General features: G+C 44.9%; 1 protein-coding gene across 1 annotated transcript in view; it reads right to left on the reverse strand.

The window, feature by feature from the left end:
- The window catches only part of POLE2 (DNA polymerase epsilon 2, accessory subunit), a 35,798-nt gene that overhangs the window by 9,542 nt on the left and 1,265 nt on the right, over window positions 1-24,991 (reverse strand). Inside the window, exons 2-13 of the mRNA XM_056851107.1 lie at window positions 22,327-22,427; window positions 19,210-19,285; window positions 16,492-16,569; window positions 14,546-14,639; window positions 12,652-12,726; window positions 12,291-12,374; window positions 11,346-11,413; window positions 9,984-10,021; window positions 6,507-6,579; window positions 5,059-5,231; window positions 2,899-2,988; window positions 3-57 (exon numbers count right to left, since the gene is read on the reverse strand). Coding sequence (XP_056707085.1) covers window positions 3-57; window positions 2,899-2,988; window positions 5,059-5,231; window positions 6,507-6,579; window positions 9,984-10,021; window positions 11,346-11,413; window positions 12,291-12,374; window positions 12,652-12,726; window positions 14,546-14,639; window positions 16,492-16,569; window positions 19,210-19,285; window positions 22,327-22,427 — 1,005 coding nt within the window. The remainder of the gene's footprint in view (window positions 1-2; window positions 58-2,898; window positions 2,989-5,058; window positions 5,232-6,506; window positions 6,580-9,983; window positions 10,022-11,345; window positions 11,414-12,290; window positions 12,375-12,651; window positions 12,727-14,545; window positions 14,640-16,491; window positions 16,570-19,209; window positions 19,286-22,326; window positions 22,428-24,991) is intronic.

A 24,991-nucleotide genomic window follows, 5' to 3' on the forward strand; every position in this document is an offset into this window, starting at 1 on the left:
ACCTCTGATGGATACTGGGATATTCACATATTATGTCTGCCAGGGCTTTCAAGGAACCTAGGGGCACAATATTCCAAAGTTTGCTATTCAACATATTGAAAAGTCTTCTATGAAGCTATATAGCGATTCCTCCTTTTCTTGCCTTAACCAAAGGACAGCAGATATCCATGCAGCATTCAGCCATGCACAAATAGTACACAGAGTATGGGGTCCTGTTGCTTTCTTTTTCCCCAAGCGATCAAACCTTCAGAGGCAGTAAATCTCTGAATCCCAGGGCCAGGAGGCAGCATCAGGGGAAGGCCTCAGCCTCTCTGCCCTGTTAAGAACATAAGAAAGGCCCTGCTGGATCAGACCAGGCCCATCAAGTCCAGCAGTCTGTTCACACAGTGGCCAACCAGGTGCCTCTAGGAAGCCACTAACAAGACGACTGCAGCAGCACCATCCTGCCTGTGTTCCACCGCACCCAAAATTATAGGCATGCTCCTCTGATACTAGAGAGAATAGGTATGCAGCATGACTAGTATATATTCTAACTAATAGCCATGAATACGCCTCTCCTCCTTGAATACGTCCACTCCCCTCTTAAAGCCCTCCAAGCTGGCAGCCATCGCCTCATCCTGGGGCAGGGTGCTCCACAATTTAACTATGCGTTGTGTGAAAAAATACTTCCTTTTATCTGTTTTGAATCCCTCGCCCTCCAGCTTTAGCAGATGACCCCGTGTTCTAGTATTATGGGAGAGGGAGAAAAACCTCTCCCAGTCCACTCTCTCCAAACCATGCATAATTTTATAGACCTCTATCATGTCTCCCCTTAGCCGCCTTCTTTCCAAGCTAAACAGCCCTAAGCGTCCTAACCGCTCCCCATCATTTTGGTTGCTCTTTTCTGCACCTTCTCAAGCTCTGTAATATCATCAAAGGCTTTCACGGTCAGAGTTCATTGGTTCTTGTAGGTTATCTGGGCTGTGTAACCGTGGTCTTGGAATTTTCTTTCCTGACTTTTCGCCAGCAGCTGTGGCAGGCATCTTCAGAGGAGTAACACTGAAGGACAGTGTCTCTCAGTGTCAAGTGTGTAGGAAGAGTAATATATAGTCAGAAGGGGGTTGGGTTTGAGCTCAGTCATGGTCCTGCAAAGTATTAAAGGTAATGTGCAAATCATTGTTCTGTAAGAATCAAGATAATGTGCTAATGTGCTAATCCTGAAGTGATCTGTTAACATGTGGAATCCAAGGCTAATCCGCATGGCTATTGTGGACTGTAGTCTTTGTTAGTCTGGAGGTTTTCAGGACAGGAAGCCAAGCCTTATTCATTCTTAAACTCTCTTCTTTTCTGTTAAAGTTGTGCTGATGTTTATGAATTTCAATGGCTTCTCTGTGCAATCTGACAAAATAGTTGGTAGAATTGTCCAGTATTTCAATGTCTTGGAATAAGACCCTGTGTCCTGTTTGGGTCAGTCCATGTTCAGCCACTGCTGATTTCTCAGGTTGCAGACTTGGCCAACCGAAGAAATCAGCAGTGGCTGAACATGGACTGACCCAAACAGGACACAGGGTCTTATTCCAAGACACTGAAATACTGGACAATTCTACCAACTATTTTGTCAGATTGCACAGAGAAGCCATTGAAATTCATAAACATCAGCACAACTTTAACAGAAAAGAAGAGAGTTTAAGAATGAATAAGGCTTGGCTTCCTGTCCTGAAAACCTCCAGACTAACAAAGACTACAGTCCACAATAGCCATGCGGATTAGCCTTGGATTCCACATGTTAACAGATCACTTCAGGATACAATGGTTCCGCCTTAACATACCACACCCTCATTAGCACATTATCTTGATACTTACAGGACAATGATTTGCACATTACCTTTAATACTTTGCAGGACCATGACTCTGCTCAAACCCAACCCCCTTCTGACTATTTATTACTCTTCCTACACACTTGACACTGAGAGACACTGTCCTTCAGTGTTACTCCTCTGAAGATGCCTGCCACAGCTGCTGGCGAAACGTCAGGAAAGAAAATTCCAAGACCACGGTTACACAGCCCGGATAACTCTGTAATATCCTTTTTTAGGTGTGGTATTGGCCCTCCAGAGGAACTGGTTGGCTACTGTATGAGACGGGATGCTGGACTAGATGGACCCTCACTGGTGTGACCCAGCAGGGCTCTTCTGATGTTCTTAAAACCAAAGAGAGATGGTCTGCTCTCTGTTTTGAATCTCTCAGGGTTCAGAATGCAAGCATAAAGAACTGAGCATGCTTTGTGATCTGTAAACCCATTAGCTTAGACAACTCATGTGGCAAGAAAAATCTTGTCACCCTTTGCAACATATGGAATTATCAGCCGCTTTCATTCACAGTATACGTGTTAACTACACATATATGACAGCCAATATTTTTAATAAGGATATCTGAAGGCATAAACTGAGATGTCTACAATTGTTGGGGGGAAATTATGGCTCCATCCTAGCCACTTCTGGCCTTTCACTGGAAACAACTGCCTTGTACATATCTATATAAAGCGGCACAGTAGAAATTGTTTAAATAAAGTAATAGAACAGCACAACTACTGTCAGAGACATCCAGATTTACAAAAGTTACATCAAGTACATAAAAATCAGTCATGTTAAGTTAGCCACAGCCCTCCTGTTCATGACCTGTTTCCGTTCTGGACCTCTAGTCGGAACAAGCTTTCCCATCTTTCTGAATTTTGGGGTTGTTTCCTATCGTTCTGCTCAACTAACAACAGTGCCTTCTGCTAGTATAAGAAGCCATCCACAGACGCAGGAGGCTTCAAACCAAATGGTGACAGGATACAGCCCTTTTAAAAGGGCATAAACTCACAAAAATGTCACTGCTGCGTGTTGTAAACCCAGTACAGTGCCTGATGTTCAGTACCTCTCAGTGACTGAATCTGATTTTTTCCATATGGGGCAGAAGAAAAGTTCCCACAGAAGAAAAAACAAGTCGGAGGCATCGAGGAGTAACCTGGATGGAGAAACAAGGACTGTTATTTTCATGTGACTTGCAAGAAGTGTCTCTTGAGAGCCAGCATGGTGTAATGGTTAAGAGCAGTGGTTTGGAGCAGTGGTGTCTGATCTGGAGAACAGGGTTTGATTCCCCACTCCTCCACATGAGCAGCGGAGGCTAATCTGGTGAACTGGATTTGTTTCCCCACTCCTACACACGAGCCAGCTGAGTGACCTTGGCCAAGTTACAGCTCTGCTAGAGCTCTCTCAGCCCCACCTACCTCACAGGGTGTCTGTTGTGGGGAGGGGAAGGGAAGGTGATTGTAAGCCGGTTTGATTCTCCCTTAAGTGGTAGAGAAAGTCGGCATATAAAAACCAACTCTTCTTCTTTTCTTTCTTCCCACTGCTATGAAGCACACCTCTTCAACCATGCATATACACAAAGCCGGCTCCCCATAGCATTATTATTCCTGCCTCCATTTCATTCACTCCCTTGGCCTAGAACATAGCGTCCTATAAGCACGGAGCTGCCACCTGACAGAAAAGAGCCAGAAGACTAAAGCTGACCCAACCAGAAAGACAGCCAACCTGGAGAAAGGGACAAAAAAAATCATTCTGGCTGAATCCAAGTCCAGATACTTACCTGACTCAAATGTCCTTTTCTCCTCTTTTATAAAATAGGGATTATTCAGGCTGGCCGCTTACATTGGACATTCCAAAATGCTCTTAAGAAGAGTCCTGCTGACCCAGACAAAGGGTCCATCCCGTCACACAACAGAGATCAGACAGATACTTCTGGCCCATAAGCAGGGCGAGAAAACCACTCCTTTCTCTAAGCCTCTTTGTTCCCAGCTCTTGGGAGTTTAAAAGTATAATTCCTCTTATTTAGTAAAATATTTATATCCCATGGCTTTAGTTATATTCCTCATGGCTTAATGCAGTTTACGAGTCACAACTAAAAGATTACGATTTAAAACCAATAGAAGAAAACTCTAGATACTTCCCCACACACACAAAAGATACTTGCAGTTTATATATCATTAAAAGCCCAGGCAAATAAAATGGCACCGCAGAGCCTCCTGAAAACTGTAAAGATCTCTTAATAGAATCATAGAGTTGGAAGGGACCACCAGGGTCATCTAGTCCAACCCCCTGCACAATGCAGGAAATTAACAACTACCTCCCCCCACATCCCCAGTGTCTACTTGGCTATCGTTGCTAATATTTATATTTTTTAATATTTATTTTATTTACATTTTTTATACCCCAGCTCTCCCCCCAATGGGGACCGAAGGTGGATTACATCATTCTCCTCTCCTCCATTTTATCATCACAACAACCCTGCGAGGTAGATCCAGCTGAGAGTGCATGACTGGCCCAAGGTCACCCAGCAAGCTTCCATGGCAGAGCTGGGATTCAAACCTGGTTCTCCCAGATCCTAGTCTGAATCACTTAAATCTCTACAGCCCCCTTCCTCCGCGAGTTGCACATATAAAGGTGCCTTATACTGAATCAGACCCTCAGTCCATTCCAGAAAGTATTGCAGACGGTACCAGGTTCAATTCCCACCTCCTGGCATCTCCAGTTAAGTAGGTGATGTGAAAGACCCTGGAAAGCCACTGCCAATCTGAGTAGACCATACTGAATTTGATGGACCAAAGGTTTGATTCAGCATAAGGCAGCTTCATGTGTCTACTCAGACTGGGAACAACTCTCCAGGGTCTCAAGAAGAGGTCTTTCCCATCACCTACTGCCTGGCGCTTTTAACTGGAGACTTTGGGGATTGAACCTGGGACCTTCTGCATGCCAAGCAGATGCTCTGTCAGAGCCACTACCCCTCCCTTGTTTAATCCTTTAAAAAAATCTAAGTTAGTGGACATTGTCACAGCTTTCCTTTCTTCTGTCCTGAACCTACTGCCAGTCAAATTCTTTGTGTAGGCCCAAGTTTTAATGTTATGATAGATGTCAAAAAGATTTCTTTCTCCATGTCATTTATACCTTTATGAATGTTAGTTGTGTGCTCTCTTCTGTTGCTGAACTAACGAGTACCAAATGCCATTTCTCATAGGGTTCTGGCAAACAGAGCTACCTGAAAACATGATGCGAAGCTTCTCCAATACTTCCACTTGGTCCAGCCAAACATCTGAAAGGAATACAAACATGGCATCCTCATTCTCTTCCTCCAGCTGTTTCAATTTTGCAGAGGCTTTCACAGAGGTTGAAGAAGGCCCTCCAAAGAAGTTTGTATTTCCATAATATGCCCTAGAGAATGAAACGCAAAGACTAGCAACCTCCGTTTAAGTGCATTTTTCTACTCCGAATCATGTCCTCCATGTGTGATTTATTGTTTTGCTGGAGGAGGTTTTTTAAATCTTGTGATCTCTGGACTTATCACTGCCTTCTAATGCCAATTTACCAAGCCCTTATAGCATAATATTTCTGAGAGTCAAGATTTGAATCTTGTAGCACCTTAAAGACCAACAAGACTTCCAGAGTATAAGCTTTCGAGAGTCAAAGGTCCCTTAGTCAGATACTGACAAGCACTGACTTTTTGAGCTACTCTCAAAAGCTTATACCCTGGACATCTTATTGGATGGTCTTTAAGTTGTTACTGGAGTCTAATCTTGCTCCTCTTACTTTAGACCAACACGGCCAGACACCTGACAGTATTTCTGAAAATTGTTAAAAAACAAAAACGGTATCTCAGGATGAGTTTCTCAAAATGCAGAAATTGCACATTATACATCTAGTATTTATTTCAGAATATCAGGTTGGGATGTAAGTGATAGGAAGAAAGTAGATTCCTTTGAAATGTGGTGTTGGAGGAGAGTGTTACCGATACCATGGACCGCCCAAAAAACAAATCAGTGGGTTATAGATCAAATCAAGCCTGAACTGACCCTAGAAGTTAAAATGACTAAACTGAGGCTATGGTACTTTGGTCGCATTATGAGAAGACGAGGGTCACTGGAAAAGACAATAATGCTAGGAAAAGTTGGAGGCAGCAAGAAAAGACCCAACAAGAGATGGATTGACTCTAAAAAGGAAGCTACGACTGTCAGTTTGCAACACCTGAGCAAGGCTGTTAAAGATAGGACATTTTGGAGGACACTGATTCATAGAGTCATCATGAGTGGGAAGCAACTTAGCACACAACACACATGTAAGTTTTACTATATCATGTGAACTTGCCTTCCACTGAGCCGGACCACTGATCTTATCAAGCTTAGTATTGTCTACTCTGATTGGCAAGGTCTCTTTAAGTTCTCAGGCAGAGGTCCATCAGCATCACTTTTCAATAACCTACTATCTTAAGCCTTTAACTAGACCTGCTGGGGATGGAGCCAGGGACCTTCCACATGCAAAGCACATGCTCTGCCACTGAGCCACGGCCCCTCCCCAAAAGTACAGCTGCCTCTTTCCCCTCTGGTGGGGAGGGCTCTCTGGGAACTCAGAACTGACAGCTGCACAAACAGAAGGCAGATGTGCTCTTTCTCTTTGGCTGTCTCCACTAAGCAAGCCGCTTGTCATTATTACCTAGTGGTAGCAGAAGACTCCGTAGGTGGGAATCCAAAAGCGTTGACATGAAAAATTTCATCTTCGTACCAGCCTAGGAAATAAAATCAGCACATTCCTAAATAATTTTTTTAAATATATTTGATACTTATTCCCATTGTTTTATAGAGCAGACAAGGCAGTTATGAGACTATACACTCACAATATCATCCTGTCCATTGACAATTTTTAAAAACTTTCTTCAAACGTTTCTACCAAATAAATGGTGGTCAAGTCCAACAGGTTCATTGTTTGCTTATACAAGTTTCTTAGTATGTACACTCTTTACAAAACTAATCCATCCTTAGAACAAAAGTCCCCTATATTCTGAATTGTTGCTTCACTAATGGTTCTGCATTACTCAGACATGTGATACTCAGCTGCAAAGTCATAAAATACTTCAGCCATCACTATTTAAGTTTCAGGAATTGCCCAAAGGAGGAATAAAAACATTACTGCGTCAGAACTGTGTTCAAATGAAAGTTTGCTAAGCCATCTGTCAAGCAGCACTGCACCCAAAACAGCCCCAATATTTTGGGAAGCGTATTCTGTTAACGGGTTTCAAGCTGCACCATCAGTCAGTGGCAGAAAACAAGCCCAAGTCCAGCCCAACTAGTGCAGTTCCCCCCGCCCCCAATCCATGTATCGTTTTAGTAGGAATTGAAGGCAAGTAATTCTGCAGTAATTCTGTTCATGGAGGAGAGGGCTATCCATGGATACTCGTCAAAACGGATACTACTCATGATGCATACCTATTCTCTCCAGGATCAGAGGAGCATGCCTATGATATTAGGTGCTGTGGAACACAGGCAGGATGCTGCTGCAGCTGTCTTGTTAGTGGGCTAGCTAGAGGCACCTGCTTGGCCACTTGATGGGCCTTGGTCTGATCCAGCAGGGTTTTTCTTATGTTCTAGTTTTGACATAAAGCCTAAAAAGCACTGGGACCAAGGTATACTATTACCTCCTTCTCCTGCATGGATCTGCCCGTGTGCTGAAACCTCCTACTAAGACCTTGCTCCAAGTGCCCCCAATCTGACAGGTTAAATGGCTGGTTACCTTAAACAAGGGCTTGCATCATATCATTGTCTTCCACTGACAGAAGGGTCCTTCCATCAGTGAAGGGAGGGCTCTATCAATTACGCCCCGCAGCCACCACGGCAGATCCCCTTTCATAAGGGTCCCTTGTTCCCCAGGAATAAAACTGGGGAAGGGGGCTCAGTGGTTTGCAGCCCAAGCAAGAGATGGAAAAGTCCCAACCAGCTTATGGATTTTGTAGGTCACAAGTCTAGATCTTTTCTGTTGTGGCACCCCAACTGTGGAATGCCCTTCCCACATATTATTTTATTGATTTATTCTACAAGTCGCTGTCTTATTTTTCTAGTTTTTTAAGGCTTCTTAAACGCTAGGGACAGAGTTTCGGGGGGGGTAGGGAGTTACTAAGAAAAGAGAGGCAGAAAGCCTCATTTGTTGAATTCCAACCATAGTTTGTTGAGCACAACACATTGTTCTGTTGTATTTTGCCTGGTTTTAATTTAATTTAGTTGCCTTGGAGACCATGTGCAGAAACACAGGATATAGATTTCTGCCACAAGAGACTTGCCACCAGGTATTCTGGTTTATGACTCCATCATACCTTGAAATTGCTTCTATCACCACCACTCTGGGCAAATAAAATTATTGTCCTGTTCCCTTCAAACAAAGCATAATGTGTTAAGGAGACACGCTTTTCTGAGCCAACTTGTTAAAGCACTGGAATATATACAGTTTCCAATTACACAGAACTCCGTGGGCAGAGAGGAAGATATTCTCAGCGCTCCATAGCATGGGTGGCAAATTGATTACAAGTGTAAATCTCGTCAGTTTTCTCAGGTAAGAGGCAGCCAAATTGTTAAAATAGCTAGCACTGCTCCAAATAGATTTGTTTACCAAGTACCATCAATCCCAAAGTTTAAGAACATAAAAACATAAGAAAGGCCCACCAAGTCCAGCAGTCTGATCACACAGTGGCCAACCAGGTGCCTCTAGGAAGCCCACAAGCAAGATGACTGCAGCAGCATTGTCCTGCGTGTGTTCCACAGCACCTAATAGAACCCAAGAAAAGCCCTGGTGGATCAGGCCAAAGCCCATCAAGTCCAGCAGTCTGTTCACACAGTGGCCAACCAGGTGCCTCCAGGAAGCCCACAAACAAGACGACTGCAGCAGCACCATCCTGCCTTTGCTCCACTGCACCTAATATAATAGGCATGCTCCTCTGATCCTGGAGAGAATAGGGATGCATCATGACTAGCATCCATTTTTAATAATATCCATGAACAGCCCTCTCCTCCGTGAACATGTCCACTCCCCTCTTAAAGCCTTCCAAGTTGGCAACCATTACCACCTCCTGCAGCAGGGAGTACTTTACTTTTCTCCATCTCCCCAAATAACTAGAACCTTAGGGCATCGAACAAAGCTGATGGGCAGCAGATTCACAATGGACAAAAGGAAATTCTTCTTTGCATAATGAGTGATTAAAATGTGGAACTCATTGCCAGAGGAGGCAGTGATGGCCACAGCATAGACAACTATAAAAGACAGATTCATGGAGGGCAAGTATATCAGTGGCTACTAGCCCTGGTGTCTAAAGGGAACCTCCACATCCAGAAGCAGTTAAGCTCTGAATCCCAGTGGCAGGAGTCACACCATCAGGGGAAGGCCTCGGCCAGGAGGTCTGGATGGACCCTCACTGGTCTGATCCAGCAGGGCTCTTATGGCAGGTGTCAAGGAACAGCCCATCCTTTTTCTGTGCCCCTTACAAAACCAGGCAGCCCTTCCCCACCCCTTGAAAAAAGTTCGCTGGACACAAGCAGGGGGAGCACGGATTGCACCACTCTTGGCTGCAGGGGGCGGGGTTCCAGCCCTGATTGGCATTCAAAACACCCTGGAAATAGAAACTGGAGACAAAAGCCCACCCATAGAAACCCCCTCAAACACGCACTCTTGGACTGCAAGGCTGGTTTTCTTCTCGTGGGGAAGCTGGACTAGAGACAGGAAGCTAGACTAGATGGACAACTGGTCTGATCCAGCAGGGCTCTTCTGGTGTTCTTATGAAGGCCTCGGCCTCTATGCCCTGTTAGTGGTCCTCCAGAGGAACCGGTTGGCCACTGGGTGAGCCACGATGCTGGACTACATGGACCACTGGTTTGATCCAGCAGGGTTCTTCTGATGTTCTTATGAAGGCCTCAGCCTCTGTTGTTGGTCCTCCAGAGGAACTGGTTGGCCACTGTGTGACACAGGATGCTGAACCAAATGGATCCTCACTGGTGTGATCCAGCAGGGCTCTTCTTACAATCACTTCATAAGCCAGTGTTGAACCAGCTGCACTGCTTACTGGAACAGATTGCCAAAAGAGAACCCAGGATCACAAGCCTGACAGCGGCAGGACAAATCACATCTCCAGAGGAAAACTGTCTACCTTACCTTCTGTTAAAACAAAACAGGACTCTGTATACAAGCCACTGTGGAACTGGTACAAACAGTTAAGGAATATTCTCATGCTAATCAGCAGCACTATTAAAAAAGATGTTTAGAATAATAATTTTATAGAAGAAGGAGGAGAAGAGTTGGCTTTTAATATGCCGATTTCCTCTACCACTTAAGGAAGAATCAAACCGGCTTACAATCACCTTCCCTTCCCCTCCCCACAACAGACACCCTGTGAGGTAGGTGGGGCTGAGACAGCTGTGACTAGGCCAAGGCCACACAGCTGGCTTCATGTGGAGGAGTGGGGAAACAAATCCAGGTCACCAGATTAGCCTGCGCCGCTCCTGTGGAGGAGTGGGGAATCAAACCTGGTTCTCCAGATCAGAGTCCGCTGCTCCAAACCACCGCTCTTAACCACTACTCTATGTTGGCTCTCACTGATTCATTGGTTATGCTAAAAGCCACTTTGGGTGCGTTGTACGGAGAATGCAACTAATCAGTAACCTACACAAATAAATATTAGTTCGAATTCAGAGCAGACTGGGTGCAGCGGTACGAGACACACACTTTGGACAGGGCTGTACGGATCACAGGATTTGCGCATGTGGAAGAATCATTCTGAAGTGCCTGACGGTTCAGTTAAAAGAAATGCAGAAGAACACAACAGTCTAGGGCTTATTATGGCAAGGGGGGAAAGCTTGACAACATGGGGCAAAATCCTCCTAGCCCGGCCCCAACATTAGGGTTGCCAATCTCCAGGTGGGACCTGGATACCTCCCAGAATTATAACTGAACTCCAGACGACGTATCTGTCCCCCTGGAGAAAAAGACTGCTTTGGAATGTGGACTCTATACCTTGCCCTTCTCAGACTCTACACAAAATCTTCAGGAATTTCCCAACCTCGCGCTGGCAACCCTACCTGAGAGTCTGCCAGTCTCCTGCCTGCCGTCCACTCCTCCAATCCTTAATAAACTCTGCATTCTCGGAAGATCTGAGTATACAGTGCAGAATAGATCTTTCAAGGCACATCTCACTAAATGAAAGTACATTATTTATTCTTGCATTCTGGATTTCCAGGCTAGTGTGCGGCTTATAAAAGCTTAAATCTTTCCAACACGTTATTCTTGGGGGTGGGGGGACTAGAGGCATTTGCCACCTACCCTGCTAGCGGAAGATTCACAGCTACCCCTACCCCAAAAAATTATTCCCTCCAGTGAATTACTTTTACCCACAGTTAGATGGACGCTTCCAGCTTCATAGCAGTAAGCACAGTTGTAGAACTACTTCTCTTCCTCCCAAAAGTGCAAATGGGTTAGGAAATTCACACATATACACCTGGATAGTTTGCAAAGTAACACATAAAGGATATCGCTTTACTGAGGTCCAGCTGGACAACTCCTGTAGGATCTTCCAAGAAAAACTTCCCCTTAAAAAGATGAACAAGAAGTAATTGAAACCAAGCTATACGGTTTCAGTATCCTCCACAAACTGGTATCCCAGATTAAAAACAGTACTCCTATTTATCACAACATGGAACATCTTGGACAAATCCCTTTAACACAAACCCATGTGCATTACTTATTGATGCTGAAAAGCACAATCATTCTCTGCCCTGGCCCCTGCCTGGTGGAACAGCCTCTCCAGTGAGACCAGGGACCTGCGGGACCTTAAAGAGTTCTGCCGGGCCTGCAAGATCGAGCTATTCGGCCAGGCTTATGGTTGATTTATTTAGAAATTGCAACTAATATGGCTCAAAATAAGAAATGATATCACTTTGTATGCATAATATTGCAGATTAGATATATTGGTGCAAAATTTATTAAATTATAATACTGCAAAAAAAACTCTGACAATAAACCATTTGATTTGTATTAAACTCATACAAGTAGTTCTACAAATAAATTTCTAAATAAGCTTTTCCCTTAAGAAACTGTTTATATTTTTGCATAGGGTTATGGTTGAGGCTAGCTACAGTTCCTTTCTTATAAATGCTGGCCTCCCTAACTTTCATTCTGACCCCTCCCCTCTCCCTTCCCCCATTTTGCTATCATTAGGGGGACATATACACCTGCTCGCCCGACTGCAACCACATGGTACACCTGGAGGGCGCCACTGGACATTTTTGTCCTCTGTTTTCCCGATTTTATAGGGCTTTTAAATTGATGTTTTAAGGGGTTTTACTCTAATATTATGTTAATCTTACGTAAACCGCCCTGAGCCCGGCCTTGGCTGGGGAGGGCGGGGTAGATCAATAAAATAAACAAATAAATAAATAAATAAGCCGTCAACAAGGCACAGCCTACCTCCTTCAACTGGGTTATCATTCCGAGAACAATCACTTCCCCGACTTTAGATGAGTTGCCCAAGAGAGTTTCTATAGTTTTAAGCTAGGATCAGAGACAATGAATTAATCAAGCACACAGTGACCAAAAATACATCCTAACAACATACGTCAGACATATTAATGGAGGATTAATTTCCTGAGGCAACAACAGATGAGTTGAGAGGCGAAGGGGTTAGCGTTGGCACCTGTGTCAGCATCAGAAGGCAGCCTGTTATAATGGATATAAGGGCCCATTAACCACAGTTTGTCAGCCTACGAAATCACACAATATCATCATTCTTCAAGCAATTCCTGTGCAACATCAGCATGTGTATTTTTACCTGAAATTTACTTCGACTTTCATCTGGGTGGGTACCGATGGCTGACGGAGTGAACAGCTCATGCCTGTGAGTTCTCTGCAGAGCAGCAAACAAGAGGCAGTTAAAAACATCGCCACACAACTATGATGGAGACTTCCCCCCCTTGAATAAAGTGAACTATCACTATAAATTTCTTATTCATTGTTAATCACAGAATCATAGAGTTGGAAGGGACCACAAGGGCCATCAACTCGGCACCCTCCTCTATATGACAGCCCTTCAAGTACTTGAACATGGTTATATCCCCTCTCAGTCTTCTCCTCTTCAGGCTAAACATACCCAGCTCCTTCAACCTTCAACCTTCCCTCATAGGACTTGGTCTCCAGACCCCTCACCATCTTTGTTGCCCTTCTCTGGACATTATGATCTAAGCCAGAGCACCCCAACATGGAGCCCATGGGCGCCCACCAGCATTTCCCTTGGTGCCTGCCAAGCTTTTCAGAGAGTGGCAGGGCTTGTTATTGGCAGCCCCCACTCAAATGAAAGGGTTTTCCACTGGAAGATCAGGAGGGCTGGTAAGGACCGGGACTTTCTTTAGTCACCATGTGGTTCCATTCCCCGTCAGGCATGGTATAGTGGTTAAGAGCAGTGGTTTGGAGCGGTGGAGTCTGATCTGGAGAACCGGGTTTGATTCCCCACTCCTCCACATGAGTTGCAGACACTAATCTGGTGAACTGGATTTGTTTCCCCACTCCTACACACGAAGTCAGCTGGGTGACCTTGGGCTAGTCACAGTTCTCTTAGAGTTCTCTCAGCCTCACCTACCTCACAGGGCGTCTGTTGTGGGGAGGCGAAGGGAAGGTGATTGTAAGCCAGTATGATTCTTCTTTAAGTGGCAGAGAAAGTCAGCATATAAAAACCTACTCCTCTTCTTCTCTTTTCTCCTTCTTCCCAAGAGGTTTGAGGAGAGCAGTGTTCCATTTGGCTTTGCCTCCTGTGGCAAATATTTTGGGTCTGGCTCCACCTCCCGGGTTGGTGCTCACTATCCCCTCTCAGAATTCTAACGGTGCCCACACTTCACAAAGGTTTGTGACCTCTACTCTAAGACCATTGGCTGTGATTCTTTGTCTTTACGCACAGGAGGAAAAAAACGTTCTGGGAGATGTCTAAAAGGGTCAGAGAATAAACTGTTGCCTTCAAGCCCTACTTAAGAGCTTCCTAGAAGCTTCAGGCAGATCCTATTAGAACATGATGTTGGGTTATGTGGACTCTGGTTGTACCAGGAGGACTGTTCTCATGTTCTTATATAGTTCTTATATTATTAAATCTAGCAATATGAGAAGCGACAGTTAGTATAATAGTTCTGGATATGCCCAAATTTTTGTTCTCCTTCTTTTTTAATTACACTGAATGTTCATTCAGGGATAAAATATTCCATTCCGCGACTGCAATTATTTAAAGAACGCAGCAAGCTTCCAGGGGACAACGCAACAGCTTGACATCTCTCTCACACCTCAGAACTTTTACTCTAGGATGGGGTCCCCATTGTGGTGCCCATGGATGCCACAGCACCTGCAGACACCATTCCTGGCGCCCACCAAGTGGTTTAGAAATTGGGCAGGGCTTTTGGCCTGAACACTTTTGATTGCCCATTGTATATCTGATTGGTAGTGCAGATTTTTAAAAACAGTGTTTTGGTAGCAGCTGCCACCACAGCAGAAGGATCTTCACTGTGTGACTGAAGGTAAGATGTGTCATTCTTTTTAAGGCTGTCTCTGCCTCCAGCAGCAGCCACTGTGTGGCTAGCGATTTTGTGGCTGCGCCCACCATGCTGTGCCAGAATTCCATAGGTGCCCACAGGATCAAAAAGGTTAGGGAGCCCGGTCCTAGATAAAACTATTATCACTTTTCTCACCTGCTGCAAGATGATGTAACGTTCACGAAATAATTCTGCTTTATCCTTGGCAGAGCCAAATAAATTTGGCGCAGGGTGACTGGTCATTGAGAGACTGAAAGAAATGTCAGAGGCTTGAGTAAATTTAAGTCACTAAATCTGTTCCACCATTGAAAACAGTGGGTTGGATCCTATGAACGAGTTCCATGCATTGCTAAATGGAAGCGCGTCCCACAGCAGCGGCCTCTTCCTCCGACATTTCCCTTTGCGCGTGGACCCATTCAGAAGCACTACTGAAGTGCAATGGACCCTTGCACAAATGGAAGTGCTAGAGGGAAAAGTCTCTGCTGTGGGGCACACTTCTATCTAGTGGTGTAGTGGATAAGAGCAGTGGTGTAGGAGCATGGTGTAGTGGTTAAGATTAGTAATTTGGTGGACTCTAATCTGGAGAACCAGGTGATTCCCCAGTCCTCTACATGAGCAGGTGACTCTAATCTGGTGAACCAGGTTGGTTTCCCCACTCCTACATACGAAGCCAGCTGGGTGACCTTGGGCTCGTCACAGTTCTCTTATAGCTCTCATCCCCACCTACCTCACACCAACTCTTCTAATGTGCACAGAACTCGTTCATAGGATCCAAACCAGTGTTTGCTAAAATAGGGGTCTAGAAACCCTTGGCCTAGACCCCCATGCCCCAACATGGTTCCCATGGGGATCACGGACACCCTTCCTGGCGCCTGCCGAGTGTTTTTAGAAAGTAGGAGGGATCAGATGGGGCTTTTGCCTAGCACGGCTTCTGAGTGACCACAGGAGATCTGATTAGTTGTAGATTTTTAAAAGTTGCTTTAGCAGCACCTGCCACCCCAGCACATGGAACTTCACTGTATGACTGAAGAGAAACTGTGTATATGCAAGAGAAGATTTTTCAACCCTATGCTCATTTTAAAGTGAGGAGTGGCTATTGCTCATTAGAGGAGCATCTGCCTGGCATGCAGAAGGTCCCAGGTTCAGTCCCCGGCATCTCCAGTTGAAGGGACTAGGCAAGTAGGTGATGGGAAAGACCCCTGCCTGAGACCCTGGAGAGCCACTGCCGGTCTGAGTAGACAATACTGACTTTGATGGACCAACAGTCTGATTCTGTATAGGGCAGCTTCATGGGTTCATGTGTTAAAGGATTCCTGTTAAACAGAGCTTCTGCCTGAAATGTTGAAGAGTTACTCTTTGAGTTGAAGAGTTATACTGAAGAGATTAATTTGGCAATTGGCACCGCCTTTTGGGCAGCAATTTTGCAGTTTGCTCTGCCTCTTGCGGCAACCATTTTGTGGTTGTGCCCACCATGCAGGGTCAAGAACATAGCTGCATTTCCATACTACAGACTATGCCTGGGCTGGGATTTTTAGAAAGTATTGCTGTTTGCGAGCTGGTTTTGGTGTAGTGATCAGAGTGCCAGACAAGGACTGGGGAGGGAGGTAAAAAAAAGGTTAAAGTCCCCTGTTTAGGCATCGGGTCATTCCTGACCCAGGTGATGTCACATCCCGACGTTTCCTAGGCAGACTTTGTTTACAGGGTGGTTTGACAGTGCCTTCCCCAGTCATCTTCCCTTTACCCCCAGCAAGCTGGGTACTCATTTTACCGACCTCGGAAGGATGGAAGGCTGAGTCAACCTCGAGCCAGCTACCTGAAACCAACTTCCTTTGGGATCGAACTCAGGTCGTGAGCAGAGCTTGGACTGCAGTACTGCAGCTTACCTCTCTGCACCACGGGGCTCCACTGGGAGGGAGACCCAGGTTCAAATCACAGCACAGCTGTGAAATCCAGAGACCAAGGGTCAGTGACACCCTCTTAGCATAATCCTTCCTCACAGCGTTTTTGCAAGGATAAACTGGGGAGGGGTAAAACAATTAATGCCACTTTGAGTAGATTAAAAGAACGGTAGGATAAAAACGAAATATATAGCAAGAACTTACGGGAGAAACTTCTTTCTTTCAGAATTGTAAATGTATTGTGGGATGTCAAAAGCCCCAATGATGTTGAAAATATGGTCTCTGGGAAGGGAAAAAGAGCACTTTTGAAAACATTCTTTGAAACAAATCACTTGAAACACTTTACTTCAGTGTTCCAGGAAAAGCTTAGCCATCTTGGTCAATTCATCCTTTGCATCATTGGGGTACTGAATCACCATCTGACTTATAATATATAAGCAATTACCAACTTGGCCCCACCACGGGGATCAAAAAATCTACACAACTGTACCATCCAGAGCAGCTTCTAACAACAGAAAAATCTGGGGGGAAACGGGGGGGGGGTAAAACTTTGGGGGGGTCACAACTCACCACCAAAAGGCAAGGCAAGACATAAATGTTTCTAATAAATAAACACATGCTGTGCCTGTCTCCTCTGGCGTGAGCTGAAAATATGGTGCTGAGAAGACTCGCAAAGGGAGCAGCTCTCTCCCCATTGCTCTGTTATTTCCTGTCATCAGCGCTGGATCCCAACCAGGAAGCAAGTCTGACCTAGAGGTTAAGAGAGGTGGTTTGGAGCAGTGGAGTCTGATCTGGAGAACTGGGTTTGATTCCCCACTCTTCCACATGAGCGGCGGAGGCTACTCTGGTGAACTGGATTTGTTTCCCCACTCCTACACATGAAGCCAGCTGGGTGACCTTGGACTAGTCATCTCTCTCAGCCCCACCTACCCCACAGGTTGTCTGTTGTGGGGAGGGGAAGGCGATTGTAAGCCGGTTTGATTCCTCCTTAGATGGGAGAAAAAGTCGGCATATAAAAACCAACTCTTCTTCTTCTATTAAGAAGGGGTAAAATAGCAGGGAGATGATAACACCAGGTGTATGGGTGAAGGCCAACTGGGCAAGAAGAGGGCAACAAAGATGGTGAGGGGTCTGGAGACCAAGACCTGTGAGGAAAGGCTGAAGGATCTGGGTATGTTTAGCCTGAAGAGAAGACTGAGAGGGGATATGAGAACCATCTTCAAGTACTTGAAGGGCTGTCATATAGAGGAGGGTGCCGAGTTGTTTTCTGTTGCTCAAGAAGGTTGGACCAGAACCAACGGGTTGAAATTAAATCAAAAGAGTTTCCGTCTAGACATTAGGAAGAATTTTCTAACAGTTAGAGCGGTTCCTCAGTGGAACAGGCTTCCTCGGGAGGTGGTAAGCTCTCCTTCCCCGGAGGTTTTTAAGAAGAGGTTAGATGGCCATCTGTCAGCAATGCTGATTCTATGACCTTAAGACAGATCATGAGAGGGAGGGCACCTTGGCCATCTTCTGGGCATGGAGTATGGGTCACTGGGGGTGGGGGGGGGGAGGTAGTTTGGAATTTCCTGCATTGTGCAAGGGGTTGGACTGGATGACCCTGGTGGTATTTTCCAGCTCTGAGGAAGGGGAGGAATCAGCCCCAGGCAAGCGGGGAGGAAGCCAGGCACAGCAGAGGAATGGGATTTCTCTTTCCCTATAAGTCTCCCTCTTGTATATTTACATTTAGAAGGAACTTATTTTACATTTCCTCAAGAAGAGACAGCATGTCAGGAAGGGGCTGCAGTGGTCCAGGATACAACTGAGTTCATCTCCAAGACTAAGCATTTCACACAATTGAGACAATAGAAGTCTTCACAGCAAAGGAACATGGGAAAGGGATTAAAATTTAGAGCTCAACAGTATCAAGGTACATTAGCCCTTTAATTGCTGGACATTTCTGTGCTCTAACCCCCCTCACCTGTCCCCATGCAGGAATTCCAGCCCCTCCTGTTCTTGTAACTCATAAATCTGTGCATTTTTGTAAAACATTATTGTGACATATAATACATTCTGATTTGAATTGTGGATCAAGGAACCTGTTTATTAATTTGCTTTAATCAGCAAGACCTACAAACCCTATTCTGCCAGTGGTCCAGGATACAACTGAGTTCATCTCCAAGACTAAACATTACACACAATTGAGACAACAGAAGTCTTCACAGCAAAGGAACATGGGAAAGGGATTAAAATTTAGAGCTCAACAGTACCAAGGTACATTAGCCCTTTAATTGCTGGACATTTCTGCGCTCTAACCCCCCTCATCTGTCCCCATGCAGGAATTCCAGGCCCAGCCACTCCTGTTCTTGTAACTCATAAATCTGTGCATTTTTGTAAAACATTATTGTGACATATAATACATTCTGATTTGAATTGTGGATCAAGGTACCTGCTTATTAATTTGTTTTAATCAGCAAGACCTACAACCCTATTCTGCCAAGGTTAAAACACATACACACACACACACCTAGCAGGTTGTTTCTCTCCCCCCCCCCATTTACAAGTTAACTTGTAAAAATCGGGAAGAAAAAAAGTAGTTACCACTAATAAAAGAAAAGATAGCAGAGAAAAGGGAAGACAGCATTTAGTCCCACAGAGTTTCTCATAAAAAAACAGGTTTTAAAAGTTCCTTTCAGTCAGCATTTGCTAATACTCCCTAGGCTAAGGCATGCAGCTTCCTAGATGAGCCGTTTTGATGCGAGAACAAAATTACAACCCCTGCAAGAGGTCTATTCTCTAAAGGAAGGGGGGGGGAATGTTAATTGAGTTTTAAATCTGAAACGTCAACAGGGAAAGACAGAAACAGGGCAATTAAAAGAATCAGATTGCAATGACATTCCGGGCGCTTTGTTCATTTCCCCGCATGAACGTATGCCAACGTACATGGTTTCATCTAAGGACTGGCTGCATTCCAGCACCGCCGCTTCCACCGTGGACCTTTCGATCATGTTGCATGACACTGAAAAGAACATTTCACAGAATTAAAACAGCAGTCATCTCAAGTGAAAAAGAAGCCGACAAAGAACATTCAATTGCCTGACTTCAAAAAAATATCTCTATGGGACTGTAATATTTTTAGGGAGGGGAAACACAATCTTCAAAATGGACTGGCATATGTGTGAAGGTGGGCATAGAGTGTGTTACTTGCACAGTGTCCTGATGTGCCAAAAGCATCTAGGATCCTTTGATGTGTACCTCACACATCCATACCCTTTCTCTCTCCCTTCCACCTCAAAATATATACTGGGGGGAGTGGACTCAGCACCATTATTATTTTTTTGCCACAAGTCACAGCTGACTTATGGCGACCCCGTGGGGTTTTCAAGGCAAGAGATGTTGAGAGGTGGTTTGCTATTGCCTGCCACCCCGTCATGCCCCTGGTATTCTGTGGAATGGGCTCCCTGAAGAGGTGGGGGGGGGCCTCCTTGGAGATCTCTAGGAGGCACTGCAACTCTTGCCCGTTTGCCAGGGCTTTGGAGGAGGAGGAGTTGGTTTTTATATGCTGACTTTCTCTACTACTTAAGGGAGAATCAAACCAGCTTACAATCACCTTCCCCTCCCCACAACAGACACCCTGTGAGGGAGGTGGGGCTGAGAGAGCTGTGACTAGCCCAAGGTAGGGGCTTGAATTGGCAGATTTGGCGTTGGCTATTTTAACTTTGGTTTTAGACTGAAAATCCTTTTAACTATGACTGTAAGCCACCTTGAACCACAAGGAAAGGCAGGATATGAATGTTTCAATAAATAAGCAAGCAAGCACAGGATTCCATCCACTCAATTTCACCTGCAAGATTCCTACCAAGAGACCTATGCTGATTGGCTTATAAGAAGCCTAATGAGATTTTTATGGTCACCAAGCAAATGCCATGAATTATCTGCCCCATCCCATCAGGACCAGAAAGAGCATTCCAAAGTTAGTCAAGTTTTAAAATACCCCCTTGTCTCTTGGTTCAACCCCCACTGCTCCCGAAAGTTCTTATCTGGTCCCCTTCCTCTACCCCAGCCATAATCAGAAGAGGAACTCAGATAACTTGTGAGCTGGCTCCTGGGCGGGGAAGATTTTGACACTATGGAGCACACCCTGATATCATCTAGGTTAGATATTGCCATGCACTCTATGTGAAGCTGAACTTGAAGACTGTCTGCAGCTACAGTCTGTATGGAATGCTGTTGCCAGAAGGTTGTCTGGAATGGGACATACAGACCATATCACTCCAGTCTTTTTCCATCTACACTGGCTTCCAATTTGCTTCTGGGCTCAATTCAAGGTGCTGGTATTAACTTTTAAAGCCCTGTAGGACTTGAGGCCAGCATACCTGAAGGACCACCTGCTTCCATATGGACTGCTCTGGTCATCTTGGGAGGCCCTGCTTTGGGTGCCTACACTGTCTGAGGCTAGATGGGTAACAACCCAAGAAAGGGCCTTCTCCCTCTACCATTGTTTTCAACCAGCGGGTAAAAATGTTTTTGTTTTGTGTGAGGTTCTTCAACTAACTCTTATTAGTCCTCTTCCCCATTTGTGTGTTTTTATGGGTTTGTATGTTTTATACACACACACACACATAGAGAGAGAGAAAAGATTGAATGAATCATAGAGTCGGAAGGGACCACTAGGGTCATCTAGTCAAACCCCCTGCACAATGCAGGAAATTCAAAACTACCTCCCCATATGCCCCCAGCAACCCATGCCCAGAAGATGGCCGGGGGAAAAAAAACCCAACCCTCCAGGATTTGCAGTTTAATGTTTGAAATATTTAGTGTTTCAATGTGTGGTGGTTGCGGACCATGACCAGGGTAGAAAGGTGGCATACATATGTTTTAAGTATTTATTTTAGTTTTAGTTTTCAAAATTTATATCCCACCTTTCTGCCCTCATAAGGACCACCAATGCAGCTAACAAATTAAAATACACATTAAAAAAGCACATCTTAGAAACCACTAAAACCTACAAAAACATAGATGGACACTTCACAGAGATGGATACTACACAAATTGATGACTTAGGGACGTTGAGGATATTTCACAAGTCAGCTACATTGGCCTGCAGCATAGCTCAGTGGCTTCATTTCAGTTTCAGCACCCCAAGCCAAATCACATTTACATAAATCAGAACCCCCCCCCCCCACTGATCCCAGAAGAGCCACACGTTTAGGAGCCCAGCTAGGCAGCCCCCAAATGCTGGCTTCCTCCCATTTTGGGTAAACTAGCATCCTAAACTTGACAGGCGGATGACAGCCCCACAGATAGCCTTTACACCTCAGTACCCTCAAAATGGCGGAGGAAGGAAAAGGAGTTCTGGGAGCCATCCACAGGATCATGGTTAAGGGGCTTCAGTTGGTTTCATCCGTATCAGAGCTGAACAGATCTTTTTGAGGTTGAATAGCAACCAAATTGTATAACGTGGAAAACACGTTAAAATGGGCACTGGACACATTTTTTAGAGACAGAAACAGTGTGGTTAACAGTGGTTAAGAGTGTCAGACTAGTATCTGGGAGACCCAGGTTCGAATCCCTATTCTCTCTGCCTAACCTACCTCACAGGGTTGTTGTGAGGATAAAACGGAGGACAGGAAAATAATGTAAGCTGCTTTTGGTTCCCAATGGGGAGAAAGGCGGGGTATAAATGAATTTAATAAATAAGTCATTTTGTACAGTCCCTGTAGTAAAACAGCACAGAAAGAGACTCAATATAACAGCTATTTCTGAACAAAATTATCCAGTCCATACATGTTATAATTCATTTTTCAAACAGCAGATCCAGAATGGTTCCTATCCCCAGAGTGGCATTCAAAGAAAAAGAGGGAAAATGAAATCTCTCCATAAACAAGCATTTTCTAAACTTTTGCTTTGCTCTTTTCCCAAAACATACAATCAAAAAAAGTGTTAACAACTCCCTATTGCCAATACACAGCACAGCAATACACAAATGCCACCAAAAATGTGTATTTTTCATTTTCTTTTACTCCTCAGAGCATCTCAGAAAATGAAGAATATACTTACAAGGTTGTTTTTCAATAGCATCAATTATATTTTCTATCATATCTTCAAGCTCCACATCACTAACAGCTTGAAGAGCTTCTGTGAGATATTTAGTCGCCTCACTAATTAAAGGAGAGAGAGAGAAAAGTTAGCAAAGACTTTTTATATCACTTTAAATTTAAGCCTTGTCTATGCAGATATGACGTTGGCAGATGGATGTTAAGTAAGCCTGTGTATAAACTGGCTGGATCAAGGCAGAGGTCCCTCCAATCCAGCATTCAGTTAGTGACCAGGATAGGTCACTCAAGAACAGGGGCCACATGAACACATGAAGCTGCCTTATACTGAATCAGACCCTCGGTCCATCAAAGTCAGTATTGTCTACTCAGACTGGCAGCAGCTCTCCGGGGTCTCAGGCGGAGGTCTTTCATATCACCCACTGGCCTAGTCCCTTTCAGCTGGGGATGCCGGGGATTGAACCTGGGACCTTCTGCATGCCAAGCAGATGCTCTACCACTGAGCCATGGCCCCTCCCCTGATGTTTAGGAGCCTGACAGCACCTTTGGAATTCTGACACAGGGTAATAGGCACAGACACAATATGGCCACCACAGGAAGTTCAGCTACACACAGAAAAAGCCCAAGAAGTAATTTTTAAAAATAAACTGGGAAAGAGGAGTGAGAGAATAAAACCAACACTGTGGTGGCAACTGCCACTGAAACAATGTGATTTTAATCTGCACAACCAATCAAATCTCCAACGGCCGATCAGAAGCCCTACTAGGCAGGAACCCCTACTCGCTTTCTGTAAACACTTGAGAGCACCAAAAAAAGGTGTTGGCGGGCCACAGGGTGCACACAGGCACCACATTGGGGACCCCTGCTCTAGAAGCTCATGAAGTTTGCCCTGAAGGCAACGGCTTTTCCCAGGGTTTGGTGTTCAGGGGTAATCTGTAGAGATTTCGCTTTGTTACAGTAGCTAATGCAATGGTAGACCTATCTTCTATGAACATGTTCAATTTCACTTTAAAGCAATCTAAACTAGACGTTACCACATCTTTGTGGCAGGGAGTTCCACAAATTAATCGTGCATTGCAGGACAAAGAACTTCTGATCCAGAATCTACTGCCCAGAGATTTCATTCGAGTTACCCCAAGTTCTAGTGTTAAGGAAAAAGAGCAATATTTCTCTGCACTATTAATTGGTTTACACACTTTTATCACATCCCATCTTTTTTACTAAACTAAAAAGCATCAAATGTTTCAACCTTTCCTTTTTGAAATACAGCCACAGCAACCAATATTCTAAAGGATGTCATAAAGCAGACTCATAAAAAGGCATTATAATACCAATCGCTGTATTTTGGGTTCTTCCTAATAACCCCTTATATGGAAGTTGACTTTTATAACCAATGTTGCACAGTGAGTCATCCACCATGACCACAAAACCTCTTTCTTGGATATTGACAGTCATTCCAATCCCATATGTTTGCGATTTTATGCTCCAGTTTAAAACATATTGTAATGCATCATAGAAACATAGAGCCAGAAAGGACCTCAAGGGTCATCTAGTCCAACCCTCTGCACAACAAAGGACATTCACAACTAACCCCCCCCCCATTCTCCCAGTGACCCCTGCTCTGGGCATGTAAGAAGGGGCCACAAGAGGCGAGCACTGACTCATCCCTTCCTGCCCTCCCTCACATGATCTGCCTAACTTCACAGAATCAGCATTGCTGTCAGATGGCCATCTAGGCTTTACTTAAAAACTTCCAAAGAAGAGCCCACCACCTCCCAAGGAAGCCTATTCCACTGAGGAATGGTCATTTGCAGGTTGGCATCTGCAGAAGGCCCTGCTCAGATGAGCAAAGCTGTCATGGTGGAGCACAGTCCTGCAGACATGATGCAGGGTTTTATATGTGAAGGGTTTTGTACATGAATATCCAATAGCTTCAATCAAGCCCGATCACTGATGGGGGGGTGTCTCTGAATTGGCTTCAAGGAGAGGCCCATGTAGAGTGCATCACAGCATTCTAGTCTCAGTGTTACCGTGGCGTGGATGCAGGTAGCCAGATCGACAGTATCAAGCTAGGGCACCGTCTTGCAGGCTAAGCTGAATTGGACCAAAGTTATTTCTGCAGCTGCATTAACTGGCTTCTCCAGCAGCAATGCTCATCCAATATGGCCACATGGCTCTTAACTAGGGTTGCCAACCTCCAGGTGGTGGCAGGAGATCTCCCACTATTACAACTGATCTCCAGGTGACCGAGATCAGTTCCTCTGGAGAAAATGGACATTTTGGCAATTGGACTCTATGGCATTGAAGAAGAAGAGTTGGTTTTTATATGCCAACTTTCTCTACCACTTAAGGGAGACTCAAACCGGCTTACAGTCACCTTTCCCTCCCCACAACAGACACCTTGTGAGGTAGGTGGGGCTGAGAGAACTGTGACTAGCCCAGGTCACCCAGCTGGCTTCATGTGAAGGAGTGGGGAAACCCACCCGGCATTTGCTTGCCATGCAGAAGGTTGCAGGTTAAAACCCCAGCATTTCCAGCTAAAAGGATCAGGTCATAGGTGATATGAAAGACCCAGGGGCAGCTGCTGGGACCCTGGACAGATGCTGCCAGTCTGAGCAGACAATACTGGCCTTGATGGACCACGGGTCTGATTCAGTATAAGGCAGCTT

The sequence above is a fragment of the Euleptes europaea genome, chromosome 6, assembly GCF_029931775.1.
Source record: "Euleptes europaea isolate rEulEur1 chromosome 6, rEulEur1.hap1, whole genome shotgun sequence".
NCBI classification, from domain to species: Eukaryota; Metazoa; Chordata; class Lepidosauria; order Squamata; family Sphaerodactylidae; genus Euleptes; species Euleptes europaea.